We start from the raw sequence: 15319 nt of genomic DNA, 5'->3' as shown, positions 1-15319 counted from the left end.
GAAACATTTATATGAAAATTCATTAGGTCTAGAGTAAAGCAATACCCATATCACAGCACATCATCTAACCTATGAATTAATAGTTCTATATAGCACCAGCGGCCAACTTACAACATTATAGATCTATGCACCACTATCAGTTACAGTGGTAGCTGATAGTCCACCCGACTAACTATAGAATGCTTCCAATGACATGCGTCAAAAATAGCCTCAGACAATCAATCCAACTCATGGCATTCAGGTGTGTTCCGCTGAACGCTAATAATTAAAAGTAGAAAATGCAAGGGCGAGTTACAGGAGCCCAAACCAGTAAGCATTGGGCAGGAGGGTCTCCTTAGCCTAAACTAGCTACCCACCTAGGAGAAGGAAAACTTAATTCAATTCAATTTTGCAGGACCTGCAGCTGTATCTATGGGAGCGGCTAGGTGGTTAACCCTCTGGACAAATCAGTAGCAGGTGAAGATATTAGCCAGCCTATGAAATTATAGATCTCTGTAGCAGGTTCAGCCTACTTGTAGGATCAATTCAACTACTCTAGGAAGAAACATATGTTTAGGCAATCAGGTTCTATAACCCTAGTCGAGAGTGGATAATGTAAAAAAAGGGAATGTAAAGAAAGGAAACAAACCGAAATTTAGAAAATACAGCAATAGGTCTAACATATCCTTACCTTTTTATAAAGTCAGAGATCGGACTCTACAGTCATCCTTGAGTTTATAGGAAATGAGATTGTACTAATCGTTGACCACTAAAAAGGTGCTTTTAATTGTTAGTTATTATAATTTAAACCCATTAGGGTATAAAGGCAGCACACTCCATACCAGATTGTTTAAGAGCCTGAATTTTCTGTTCCTGGGTTCGAATCTCAGTGAAGTCCAAGATTTTAAATGTCGGACTCTTTAGGGTGCCCGTAAAAGTCCACCCAGCTGTAATAGATTCCTGACTTTAGTTGGGGGAAAAAAAGGGTGTTTGGTCTTTGTGCTGGCCAAAGTGGTGTGATAATAATAACAATATAATAAAATTACTAAATATTCAGTCATGTTATCAGCCAAAGAAAGGGGGATAACTGAACTAATAGGCATCTCGTTGACCCTAAAGATTCTTTAAAAGATTCTTGTTGCTTGTCAGTAGATAGTATTAGTACTGTACTGCAGGACCTGCAACATCACCAGAAAATTCCTCAGTAAACACTAATATATACTACTACTACTATATACACATACCTTATTTCATTTGCAAATTCTATGAAAATAGCATAGACATGTGGTCCCATACAGAAAGGATATAATAAACCGTTGGTTACAAGGCATGCACTTATGACATTATACAAATAAACTTTATTTCACACATTTCAGGTCTCTTATAAGCAATCCAAGAACTACTACCAACTATATTACAAGTTTCATAATAGCACTGTTATTAATTTTAAAGCAGCTTAATTTGTATATATCATGCGGATAGATTTTATCCAAAATGTAAACCATATCGACTATGATAGTGTGATTATGTTTTCATTTTGCTGTACACGATAACTTGGCTCTACTATAATCGTGTGGCATAGTATGCTAAAAAGTCTCTTGAAGGTACGAAGGAAGGATATGACCATAAACAGGTATAATGAGCCAAGGGAAACAACAATAAATATATTGTGAGTATACATTGCACGTACACATTACTTCCCCATGAATAATATAAACATTGAATCCAAAAATCCTTCACTTTCGTCTATCTCTTAGTCTGTTGGACCGTTGGGGCACCACACAAGATCTGTTGACTTTTTTTCTCCGTTCTTCTCTGTCCCATTGCTAGGCCTGTCCATTCTTTTATGTTGTCTTCCTACCAATTTCTCTGCCTCTTCTTTTTCCTGGTACTTTGCGAGTCACGAACACCTTGTAATATGGCCGTATGGAGACAGCCCTTCTGATATACTTGGTAATAAATTCACTTAGAGCCCAATTCTTGAATTCATGTTTATTATCTACAGTTTGAAAACATCAACGCTGTTTAGAAAATTACCTTTTTTTTTCCTTCATAATACGTATGCTATTTTCAGATAGATTAACTTCGTCTCGTTACGTCAAGTCTCTTATTTTCTTATAATTCACAGACTTTACTTCATATGTTTCTTCAAGATGTAAGAGCAAGACGTTCTTCGTATCAATATAGTCGTGTATGTTAATAAGAGACATGAACTCTAATAAGTCATTTGTTTTCTTGGCTAATTTAAGCCACCCGGTTCATGATCTAATGACACTAGGAAGAAAAGGTACACATAAAAATCAGACCTAGTCTATGTCATGAGAAGCCCCCAATGTCATGCGCCTCTGAGGGGGTTGTGTGTAATTAAAATCGATTAAAATAATTTAGTTTTGGGTGTCGTTAGGCCTAGGGGTTTCTAACGACACCATAGACCAGCACTCATTACAGGTTGGGTAAACAGAACACACAGGTAGCGTACAATAGAGAAGAGGATACCTTTAGTTAACAAGATAAAATGGTGAATGTAATTACTGATAAACATGGAAGGGATAACAATGGTGGGCAGAATAATGATAAATCTTTACGTAGTGTATCTATGAGTCAAGATAAATGAAATAATCAAATCATAATATTACCTGATGTTACAAATATGAGTGTCCTATTGTTTACAAAGTGGAGGCTCAGTGGCTGGACGGATAAGCTCTTGGCTTCCGAATCGGGGTACGGGGTTCGAATCCTAGTGAGTACTGGGATTTTTAATTTTGGGATTTTCGGGGGCCTCTGAGTCCACCCAGAGTACCTGACATAAGTTGGGGAAAAGGAAAGGCTATTGGACGTTGTGCTGGCTACATGACACCCTCTTTAACCGTAGGCCACAGAAACAGATGACCTTTACATCTTTTGCCCTATAGATCACAAGATCTGGAAGGGGAACTTTACTTTACTTTTCTAATGTTTATAAAACTTTATTAATCCTGCGTTAAGTTTTAGACCTCTCAGATGTTCATCCCTCTGCCTTGGTGCTGTAGGCTGTTCAAGATCGTTAGCGTGAGTATCAGCGTTGGGAGGTGCCAACTTCAATTGAAAATTGAGATTTAATGGCTTCAAAAAAAGAAGATGATTACGTCCTACGCGTCATGCATTCAGTCATGCATATTAACCAAGTCACTGGTTTTCCTGGCTCGCTCAGGCAACTCATTCCATGCTCTTATAGCACTAGGGAAGAAGGAGCATTTGTACTTATCTTATCATATCTTATATAATTCAGACGTTACATCAAAATGTTCAAAAAAAATTTGCGCATCGTCTTCTGAGTCTAGATTTAAATGCCTATCATTGGAAGTATTCAATTATTTAAAACAAAACATGGCGCAGTTCGCCATAGTGTACCAACTATGAGATAACTGAGTACTTATAAGGTTGCTTCAAGTTAATTAAAAGTATATCTTATCTTCATTAATATGTTTGTACCTAAATGTAATATAACTACTTGTAGATTCTAGATGTAAAAGTAGATCTAGATTTAGACTAGTTCTTAAGAGTTCTAAATCGGAAGGTAAAATTTTTCCTTTCTTTATATCTGACATTCATAAGCTATTCAGAGCAAAATATTGGGTCTTTAAGATGTATATGACTAAGACTTCTTTATTCATCCTTATGGAAATCTGTTGTGATTACAAGGACTCTTTTCTCATATACAGACAACACAACAGAAACATTCACATAAATAGAACCGACACAACATACAGAGTTCATTCAGCTACACACAGGCATCTTGGTCCTTTTCATGTTTCCTGACCAACGGCTGGCGTTATAGTCTTACCAAGTACGAACGAGTTTTTGTACCGTTCTGTTCTTTTCTTGAACGACAGTAGTCGCCCACTTGGCGACGTCTTGACGTAGTTATGATAGAGGGGGTGGCTGTTGTCTTCCAAGATTTTTCCAAGTTTTCTTAGAGATTTCTCTTCAGAAAGTGATTTTTGATGCCCTCTTTATAAAGTTTTCTAGGCTGCACTACAGTTTAGATAAAGCGTTGCCTTGCCAACTAGTTAATCCGTATGTGAACAGATTTTGCATAGTCGTGCAGCAAACATTATTTAAGATCTTGTTTAGTTTAAAGCTATTGAGTTTTTGAATAGGAAGAATAGTCGCTTGGCTGTTTTCTTTGTCAGAGTTCCAAGGTGGTTTTCCCATGAGACCTTTTTATCTATGATGACGCCTAGATATTTATAAGATTTCACTTGTTGTATTGATGTAGTCTTTATCTGGAGTTAGTGTAGCATCTTTTTTTTTTCTTTCTGAAATCTTTTATAAATTCTTAAGTTTTTTGTGACATTAAGCTCTACATAGTTTTCAGTGCACCAGTCTGTTAACTCTTCTATCGTGCTTCGATATGGCAGTATCATCAGCGAATTTAATTAGTTTAACTGAGTCATAGATGCTTCTTATGTAATTAATGTAAGGAGTGTACAGTACAGGAGAAAGTACACAACCTTGTGGAGCACCCGTACATAGTATTAGAGTTGACGATTCGGTGGTGTTGACTTTAACATACTGATGACGAGGTCTTATCTTTTTTAAAAGTATTTTTAATGTCTTGTTTTTTTTTTGTAACATCCGTGTACAGCATTAATTAATCTATTAATTTTAAATTAGAGCACATTTCTTTTTTCACATCGCCATCGGTCTCTTGTTTTTAGACTTAAATTAATCTATTTCTCTTATCTTATCTTGTAAATTACAGACGTTAATTCAGCAAAGAAGATGATTACGTCCTACGTGTGTCTCTTAGTCAATCTAGTCAATGACTTAAATTCTGCCAAGTGATTGGTTTTTCATGGCTGGGTCAGGCAACCCATTCCATGCACGAATAGCACTAGGGAAGAAGGAGCATTTGTTCCTAGCATAGAGGACAAGGAATGTGCCCTTGTCTTTGTGTCTTTCTGACTATTTTATTAGGTTTTATTTTTGTATTTGAAGATTAAGATTCAGTGTTTTATTATAATTGCTACTTGAAGGGTTACTAAATTAAATGATTTTATTAAAGATGTTACTCTAATCAAACGTAAATATTTTTTAAATAAATATCATTGTTCTATTTTGTTCATTTGATGCATGTTGTATAAAGGCTTTATTTAAAGTCAAAATAAATACATTAATAAATGCATAGAACTGGACTATCAACCTTCTAAAATACATACACACATAGGTCTACTAACTCATGCACATAAACACACAGAGACATTATTATGACCATAAATTAGGAATAGGCCGAAATATCATGTTCTTTTAAGCCGGTAACAAGTTCTGACAGTAACAGTAGGGTTTGTTAAAAGGGTTCAGCTCACAGTCTGCTTGGCCGCTGTATAAATTGAGCCTGTCTATAGAGTCTCCCACCTTAACGTGCAATGGATTGCTTAAGTTGCCTTTCCATAACTGTGCCAAGTTATACAATAACTCTGCATCTGTGCAAAACTTAGTCTGCACAGTGCCTTCGTAGATGGCGTCGCCTGGAACTGTCTGAACCTTAACTTTAAACAGGCGAACATCTCGGGTGTTGAGACTAGAGACGTTAGCTGTTCTAATTTGTAAGACCGCTTTTAATCTTAAAAGGGAGCAAACAGAGGAGTTGGGCTTTCTGTTCACAGCGCTGACCACGATGTCAGCTAAACCTCTTGAGATGTTAGAGGAGACATGGAGATCTATCATCGTCTCCTGGCCGCACAGGCAAAATTCCATCGGTATGGAAGCGTCAGAACACGTCCTGTTTCTAGGAATCTCTTGGAATAGGCTCTGGCCGCGCACTGATGGTGCTAGAGGGCTCTTTTTTCTAGCTTTAAAATACAGAAGATCTCGAAGTGTTGCGTGGGTGTCAAAATGGGTCGTCAAGCGTTTTGTGTTCTTCTGGAAGTTTTCCACAACATCCGGGTACTTCTGAATAAACCAGTTCGGAAAAGTAAATATGGCGTACGGTGCGCGGCCTTCTACGATGCCGTTAGCCGATTCTCTAATAGCCCCCCAACGGGGACCGTGGTCAGAAAATGATATAAGCAAAGTATTGTTAAGTTTACCGCTATCCTGTAGCAGTTTATAAAAGTTATATGTATGAAGATCTGCCATGTTGTTTCTCGTCGTGTCATCGTGCGTAAGCTTCTTCAAGAAAAGAATGGCGAGATATGGATTCCCCTGAACTGTTTCTAAGAAAGTATTTAAATAGTCAAAATGGAACATAGTTTCTGGAGTATTGCCTATACAGAATGATCCCTGACTCCATATGTTGTGGTCATGCTCCAATGCTAGGCAGATGGGACGACTGTTGTACGTAGTAGGCTGATATAAAAAGCCTTTTTTCAAGTAGTGTAAAGCGCCAATCGTAGGGTAGTCTTCAGAGAACAATGTCTGGAAGCCAGCGTTTGTGAAGTCCCTCCATAATGTGTCAAGGGGGTCTAAGGGTTGCAGCCGTTCCCACCAGCTCTCAACCTCTTCAGCAGTGTGTCCGGATAAGAGAGGAACGAGGTTTGGGAACGTGTTGCTCCCAACCTGATTGTGCATGGACAAGTCAAAGGAGTTGAGCTCCCCCATGAGGTAGCTATAGGTCTTGTTCATTCCTCGCATCATCTGGTGCCTTGAGGTTCCGTCCATGCCTATCATTATAATGCTCAACGTCTCGGTCGGATCGGACTCGACTTGGCGTTTCCTGAGCCTTACACGGTTCAGCTCAACCACATCATTATGTCTGGGCACACGTGCGTGATACGTCCTAGAAACAATCCCAGACGTACTGTTCCGGCACTCGACAAGAATAAATTCTTCAACTTCCTGAAGCTCGACAAAGTTTGTAAAAGCTTGACTCCAGTTTCCAGACTTCACGATATTATCAGTATGTCTGAACAAATTTCTATATTTACAGGAAGTGAAGTTTTGGACATGGAGTATCTTCATCTGGTCCACCAAGAGTCTGCTTCCGTTAACGTAGGTCAAATCTGGGAAGTAGCCGGAACACTCTACAGCTTTTTTATCGACTCCGGAAATTTTCATGATGTTTGAACTGTAGGGGTTAATCTCCATAAATTTGCAAAATGTTGGCTCAGTCCATTGCTCTTCCCTGAAGATACTTTTTAAGTGAACTAAGAGGACTCTGGTTTCAGATGTCTGCACATCCAGTCCACCACTGAAAACAAACTCCACAGCGACAATACAGAGAGCTGCGACGGCTAGCACCAAGAAGAGTTGTCTGTTTCTATAGTAAGCAAATACTGAAAATGGAAAACAAGATATTTAAATACATAGAAAAAAGCATAAGACCTAGGATATAATTATTTTGAAATATTGCATTTTTGGAAGAAAATCATTACATTTATTTACCATATAACATGTAGCTCACAAAGTAACCTTTACAGGGTCACACAATGGTGCTTTGTAATACAAGGAAACTAGCAAAGTGTTACAGGGATAACTAAAATGGACACTCCTTTAATTGGGAACAGCGTTTGGAAACAGAAACTCAAAATCGGCCCCCGAAGTGGTCTACCTAGAGTCTTCACCAGGATTCGAACACGGGACTTCTGGGTTAATTCAATGAGTTAGTTAATAAATAGAAAATATATTTTATAATGAACCATTGACACTTTTACCATTGTGACATTAAATGCAATTTTTGTACAAATGCGCAAATCTATGAATGAAGCTTGAGATTTTAATGAACAAGTCCATGACATTTAAAAAAAAATTTACCTCCCCTGAAGTTTTTCATTGAAAAAGTGGTGTAATTTTTTTGAAAAATCTGCTTGCATATTGCCGTACTTAAACAATAACAAAAACCATTTTACATTCAAAGCTTTATTACACTGAATGACAAACAACTACACACACAGTAGAGTTCACAACACGAAATAAGGTCAGTACACAGTCTAACAAATGTAAACAAACACTAGGGGCGACAATCATATAAACAAATTCACGACACATATATAATTTTAAAAATTAGATGCTTCACTTTCGGAAAAAGAAAAAAGTAGCCGTTGCATCAGAAGTGTAAATGATCTAAAATATCATGATGTCCCATTTTCATTTTCTCTTCTAGTTTCTGAGATATAATCGGGACAGACGGACGGAGAAACAAGCGACACAAAACTAATAGTGTCTTTTCTCCTTTCCAGGGCCGCTAAAAAAAAACAAAACATAAAGTTAGAACGTAGATCGATTTCTCTCCTAACTGACGCTACCAGCGTTGATTCCACCAGAATGTGGTAAATAATTACGGAGAGAAAGAGTTAAAGATTGGGCTCAAAGGCTAAACGCGGAGGCACGAAAATTCAAAACCAAGATCTCATCCCCCAGGAAGTGGTCGACAATGAACTAAAAAATATTAAATTCCAGAATTTGTCTGTTTAAAATTATATGAATAATAATAATAAAAAATAATAATAATAATGAAGTCTTGATTATGTTGATGCCTATTATGAAAAAGACAAGAAAGATAACTTCTTACATCGATTGCAACGTATTTTATTCATTTTTATGTCCCTTTCATTGGGCTTTTATGTTTCGTCTAATTCATCATGCCACATCTCATCACATCATCCCATCACTAATTTTGATGTTCTCAATTTTCTTTTCATCTGCAAAGAAAAAATAGTTTTATAAGTATACCAGTACACTAAATACGCTTTTGTTTTTAAAGATTTTATTTTATAATTGTTATATAACGATGGCGGCGTAACATAGGTGTTTCGCGTAAGCGCTTAAAAGATCAGCTCAGGCGCGATCAGCTCAGCTCAAGGGCATAGAGGAAGTAGCTGGCAGCAGATGGCCTCTGAAAGAAATAGTTGTAGAGCTCTCACAAAGGCTGTGGGACAAATATTTAAGACTCAAAAAAAAAAAAAAAAGCCATTTGTCACCACCTCAAAGTTGGTGCCATAGAGTAGAAACCCTAATTCTGTATTGTGTATGTTAATTCCATATTGTGAATCTTATTCACAACCCATGTTGCACTAAGGTGAACACTTTTGACCTTAGGTGAACCAGAGAGTTAAAGGCAGTCAGTCCACATAGAGATCTTGTAGCAAGCACTTGATAGAGAGACACTTAATATATAGGCAGTAGAGTTAGATGTTTAAAGTAGTTGGTTATAGAATAGTTACTAAGTTCTTATATTGGTAATATTTCTGTTGGATTAATACTGACCATTCCTGGGTCGCATTGTATATCGTATTCACCATGTTATATTAAACTTATTTGTGTCTGCTACATCCAGCGTCATTTCATTATTCTGTGATTTATAACCGGAACCCAATGTCACCACCACGCCTACATTGATGAACCGACAATAATAGCACAGCATCAAACATAACTACAGCCACATTCATAATATCTAAAATAACCCGGTGACACCATTATTCAAAACAGGCGCAGAAGACGGAAAGAAAACTTGATAGACCGCCAGCGGACAACGACTTTGTCTGCATAAGACTGCAGGAAAATATGTAGGTCGCAACTGGGTCTACACGAAGCCATAATCTTCTGAATCGATGAAATAGCCATTATCAGTGGCGTAGGTAGGGTGGGGGAGAATTTTAAAATCTCAAATGAGTGTTTTTTACATTAAAAATTAAATATTACGCAAAATGCAGGTCCCACAAAGAGGTCAAGCCCACGGGGCCCCAAAATGATGTCAAATTATTAGCTACGCCTCTGGCCATTATTATAACGATGAGGTAGCTTCTAATGATCACCTTGAAGGAAGTAAATGATCTATTAATTTTACCTAGTAATAGTAATTCCGAAGATTAATGAAGATTGCAATATTTTCCGTGTCTACGGAGCCCCGTCTGTGACCTACATATTTAGCCACAACCTGGGCAAGCATAACCATTGTCCGCCGGTGGTCGATTAAGATTTTCTTTTCGCCGTCTACGCCTGTTCTCGGAAGCGGAGTTTGGTATTGTTACCTAGTACTAGTAGCGAGTAACTTATCTTATGAAAAAGAGTCGTTACTTCAAAAAAAGAAAAAAAAGATCATTAGGTCCTACGCGTGTTTCTAGATCAATCTACACATACATGTTGATCAATGACTTAAATTCTGCCGAAAACAGTCCCAGTGTGACTTTATTGTCAATTACGAGCTCCCATGTGACCTATAGCTAGAATTTAAATTGTGCCGGCGCGTTCTTCCCGTGGTATGATGGTTCTGTTATAAAGATTAAGTATAACCTCTAGGCATGTAATTGCGCTAATGTATACCAAATAAGTCTTAACAAGTCCCAAGTAAACATATACATAAATGGTGTATGTACAATTAAAGTCAATTAGATAAACTCAATTAAAAATAAATACACTCTTATAATTACACACTCTAAGATAGTATGATAAGGCGCACAAGTTATATATATATATATTTATATATATATATATATATATATAAAAGTTCCCCTCTCAGACCTTGTGGTCTATAGGGCAGATGATGTAAAGGTCATCTGTTTCTGTGGCCTACGGTTAACAACCGCCTTTACTTTTCCCATTAGAGCTGGGTGGACTCAGAGGCGCCCGAAGATCCTGAAATAAAAAATCCCAGTATTCACCAGGATTCGAACCGGTCTCCGGTTCGGAAGCCAAGCGCTTTACCGCTCAGCCACCGCGCCTCATATATTAGAAATAAATTTTTAAAAATCAATCCTATGCCATTTGGCAAATCTAATGGGTCATTCGGGAAAAACTTTCTAAGCCACTTTTAAGATCACAGGCTTCAGTTCAACACATGGCCACTTTTAGTCATGCTAAGGTCTAGGCTTCAGGTCAACACATGACCTCTTTTAGTCATGCTAAGGTCTAGGCTTCAGATCAACACATGGCCTCTTTTAGTCACGCTAAGGTCTAGGCTTCAGGTCAATATATTGGCCACTTTTAGCCTGTCGCAACTATCTATTTAGTTTTCTAATGAAAATATACACTATCTAATAGCGCCGCTTTCATCAATAGGCGATGACGTCATTTGTGCTATTTTATTTCTGTGCAGTATTTTTTTTCTCCCCTTGTCGCTACGTCGTAATTTTGAGTTTAAAACCCCCTTCAGAGAAAAAAGCAAATTACACACTAAAATTCTTTGAGCGTAGCCAAGCCAATTGGGGGTTTTGAGTTTAGACCTCCCCCCTCCTCCAAATGGCTTTGTTTAAAGTTTAAAACCCCTCCAGATGGTTTAGATTTAAAATCCCCCTACAGAGAGTTTTGAGGTTGAAAACCTCTCTCTTCAATATTATACTAAAGCAAACTAGAGTCACCAAATTCTGTGAGTGTAGCTTAGGGGGTTTCGAATTTGTTAAAAAAAACAACTCAAGAGATTTTTTAGTTTAAAACCCCCCAACAGATGATTTTGACCTAACGCAAACTATAGCACCTAATTCCAAGAGCGTAGTCAGAGAGGTTACACTTTTCTACCAGTGGTTGGCTCCATCCATCAATAAAGTGCAGTGAATAGTCATCTGCCGAAATTGAATAACACTAAGACAGATTTTAGGAGTCAGTAATAGAGATCGGGTCTAAATCAAGGAAATCCTATGCCGAACTGTGTGTCGACCCATTAATAAAGTTGTGACAGAGCGTCGCATAAGGTTTGCGGGACATGTTCTCCGACAAAATGAATTACGCATAATAAGAGTTGCGATGACATCCTAGTACAACTTGGCGCCACACATTCATGGAGGTCCTTAGAGCAGGTGAGAAGAGGCTTCAGACATAAGATGGCTGCCTGGTCGTGCGGTTTGCGCGCTGGACTGTCGTTCGGATTTATCGACGGTCGAGGGTTCAAACCCTGCCCACTCCCATCCCCCGTTGTCCTGCGGGAGTTTGCACTAGGAAGTAAACTATCTTCAACTCTGAAGGAACATCCGAAACATGTAAAACATTTTACAAAACATTGCCAGTGACAGAATTTTGTAGAAACAGCTTGCCACCAAATGCGCCGAACGGCGCTGGAGGGTCTAAGTAGGTAAGAATAGCACATTAGGTTTTTTGAAATAAAACTTTTTTAATACCAGGATAGTGCACTGTAGATACCTCAGAATGTGCATTTTGTTGGCTTTCAATACCGGAAATAGTTCTCCCATCGCTCCACCACACCCCTCCACTAACTCCAGGAAGAAGCTACTCTAGGGCACAATAAACGTCTTCCGAAAGAATGAAGAGTCAGAATGTAATAAAGATTAATTATGTACACACACATACATACACACATACATATTTTTTTTTTCGCGGTGGGGGGTTGGGATGCTGGGGGGAAGGAACCCCACCCCCACCCCCCCGAAAAAAATCCTGGCTACGCCCATCTCGGACACCATATTACAATGTAATAAAGATCAGTTATGTACACACACATACATACATACATATATATTATTTTTCGCGGTGGGGGGCTGGGATGCTGGGGGGAGGGAACCCCCCCCCCCGAGAAAAATCCTGGCTACGCCCATCTCGGACACCATATTACAAGGTGTTTTTTTTTATTTGAAATAATAATTCAGTAGTTAATGGAACTAGACTTTGATTTAGTAGTTTCTCATATCATACTATATGTACTTGTATTCATTTTTTTCTTTCCCATTAGAGGTAAGTCATTTCATTGTATAAATCTTGGATTAAATTTATAGTGTAATTATAAATCCCGAAACACATCGTTTATTAATTTATGTTCAACTGGGTGTGTATGGTGTCACTTGGTGTGTCTGTTAGGCTGAACCTTAGGACTGAAATATATATAATAAGAAATTATAAATTAATTATAACACACATGCACATTGCAATCCCAATTACAATTTTAATACCTAGACAACTTAATAATTATTAATTAAATAATCTTAAGACCTGACATAGCCGAAATAAGGTGTTGATGAGCTATGAGCGCCAGGGAAACCCGCTTATAGTCATCCGTTCGGCAAAGGATTTTCAATGATTCAAAACTAATTTGAGCTCATAAGACGTAAGGCTAGATAAACGTCACGTTAGGGAATAAAAAATACATTTACCCCGAGATGAATATTAGCAGGGTTAAAATATACCTTCACTTCAGTCAAGTACAATTTCTTTCCCTTGTTCGAGATACCAAACAAAATAATTAATTAACTAATTGTGGTTTGTTTGTTTTTTTAAATTGATTGTAGAGTTATTTTTTTATTGATTCTAGTGTTGTCAGGTAAAAGAAATAAGTGTACAAAATTTCAGCTTGATCTGAGATTGGGTGTGGGAGAAATAACATGCACTAACTTTGTACTAGACAGACAGACAGACATACAGATTGATCTACATACAACACTCGTTATGTGATGTTATCGTTCCATCGTTTTCTGTTTGACGAAGTAAATAAAGCAGATGAAAGGAGAAAGATGTATATGTATGTAATGTTTATTGACATAATGTCTAAGTGTCTTACCTGCAAAATGTCGCCTCTACGTCATATCTTATTTTAATTTATTTAAATTTGAAAAAAGAAACAAACGAACCGTGAAAAGCTGTTGTTTTTTTAAATCTACTCTTAAGTTACACTTATTCGACCTGTTTAAATCAGAAGGGGTCTTGAGTGATAAGGACTGAAATTTGTCTATTGGCCAAAGCTCAATTGGATACAACTTCTATTAGCAAAAAATCTATAAGAAGCAGCTCTATTTACAATATCTTATCTCTCTTAGCAACAGTTCTAGAAGCAAGAGTTGTATCAGTAACATTTTTTTTAGCAACAGTTCTGTTAACCACAGCCCTAATAGCAATAGCAATAGCCAATTAAGGGAAGGGAAGCTCTCACTAGTGGACAGAGAAAATGCACTCAAAACTTCTCTAAAAGCCTTGACTACTGTCAATCAAAACAAGAACAGAGCGATACAAAAACTCGTTCGTACATCACTCGGTCAGACTATACCAACGCCACTCGTTGATCAGGAAACACGAATAGGACCAAGATGCCTGTGTGTAGTCGCTGAATGAGCTTCCTATGTTGTGTCGGTAGTGTTTATGTGTATGTTTCTGTTGTGTTGTCTTTAAATGAGAAAAGAGTCCTTGTAATCACAACTATATATAAGCAACAGCTTTGTTTGCAATAGTTCTATAAGAAACAGCTCTCTTAGCAAGTGCTATTAGCAACAGCTCATTTAGTAACATCTGTAGTATTCATGTTTTTCTTAGCGTCTTCACTTAACTCCTTTAATAAGTTACATCCATTTGTGTTTAAGAGGAATTATAGCCTCTATTCAACTGGGTGACCCGAGATGGTCGAAAAATCGATTGCGAAATTTCTATACATACAATAGTGAATACTTTTTCTTGTGTGTTCTAATAAAGGCAGGTTTAATGTGTTAAATAAATTCCACGTTATTGACGTTTCTGTATTAAGTTAAGCAATGCAACTGCAAGTCTAGTGGACAATTTGTCTAAAGAAATAGTTAAACGCGTCACACAGCCTCAAGATGTTATTTATCCTAAAGCCGGCCCTGGATCCAACTGAACGTATGACGAATTAATATATAGATTATGCTAACACAACTTGCATAATAGTTTACAAAACTCACCTTCACGCAAAGTCATATGTCGGCAATCATCTCTGAGTCAACTTTAACCTATACTTAAAGAATTTTAAACACAGTGTGTATCGAGAGGGTGTAGTTATTTCCAATCACGAGCTATATATAGTTATGGAAATTTAACCAATGCAAACCGTTTAGGTACCATGTGACACGTATTCTTTCCGTAGCTAAAGATGCTGTAAGACTTAAATTCTGAAAATTCTGAAAGACCTATGCACCTTTATAAGCAGATTTTTTGGTTACAGGAAACAAACAGCGATCGAATGCAGTTTTATTGTTGGCCTACCATAAACGTCAATCATTCCCGGCCCACAGTTTGCACAGAAGGATCAGTCGAAGTAATAAAATACCGTACTTTTAGCCCCACTGAAACACCGTAGTGGGTTATTGGGTTATAACCTCCTTTTTTTGCGAAAGCCATATAGATTGTGTCGTTCTTTGTTTAGGTATGCTTCTGTAAATAAGCAGGAGTAACATTAATTATCGAGTTCATCCTATAGCATTCTGGGGTGTGAGGTAATTTTATTAAGATATGCAATAATTTTATAAACACTGAGCATTTTAATTTAAAAAAATTAATTAATTAATAAAATGCTAATTTCATTAAGCTGTGCTCCAGATATCATAGTTTTCTCATCAAGGTTGTCACATAAATAAGTAAAACACCAACCATATGCCCTTTTTTTTTTTTTTTTTTTTTAAAAGACAATATCTCTTATATATAACTTATAGAGCGATTGGAATGAATGTTAGATTAAAACAACAATGAAACATTT

General features: G+C 37.4%; 1 protein-coding gene across 1 annotated transcript; it reads right to left on the bottom strand.

Annotated features, from left to right (window-relative positions):
* Positions 1–5246: 5246 nt before the first annotated feature.
* On the bottom strand, positions 5247–14768 carry LOC106069867 (uncharacterized). Its single transcript, XM_056014645.1, has 3 exons — positions 14529–14768; positions 8471–8600; positions 5247–7235 (listed from the first exon to the last, which is right to left on the bottom strand). The coding sequence occupies exons 2-3, from the start codon at positions 8493–8495 to the stop codon at positions 5269–5271; spliced, it is 1992 nt and encodes a 663-aa protein (XP_055870620.1). The 5' UTR covers positions 8496–8600; positions 14529–14768; the 3' UTR covers positions 5247–5268.
* Between the last annotated feature and the right edge of the window lie 551 nt (positions 14769–15319).

The sequence above is a fragment of the Biomphalaria glabrata genome, chromosome 16, assembly GCF_947242115.1.
Source record: "Biomphalaria glabrata chromosome 16, xgBioGlab47.1, whole genome shotgun sequence".
Taxonomy (NCBI): domain Eukaryota; kingdom Metazoa; phylum Mollusca; class Gastropoda; family Planorbidae; genus Biomphalaria; species Biomphalaria glabrata.
This window is presented reverse-complemented; position numbering and strand designations above follow the sequence as displayed.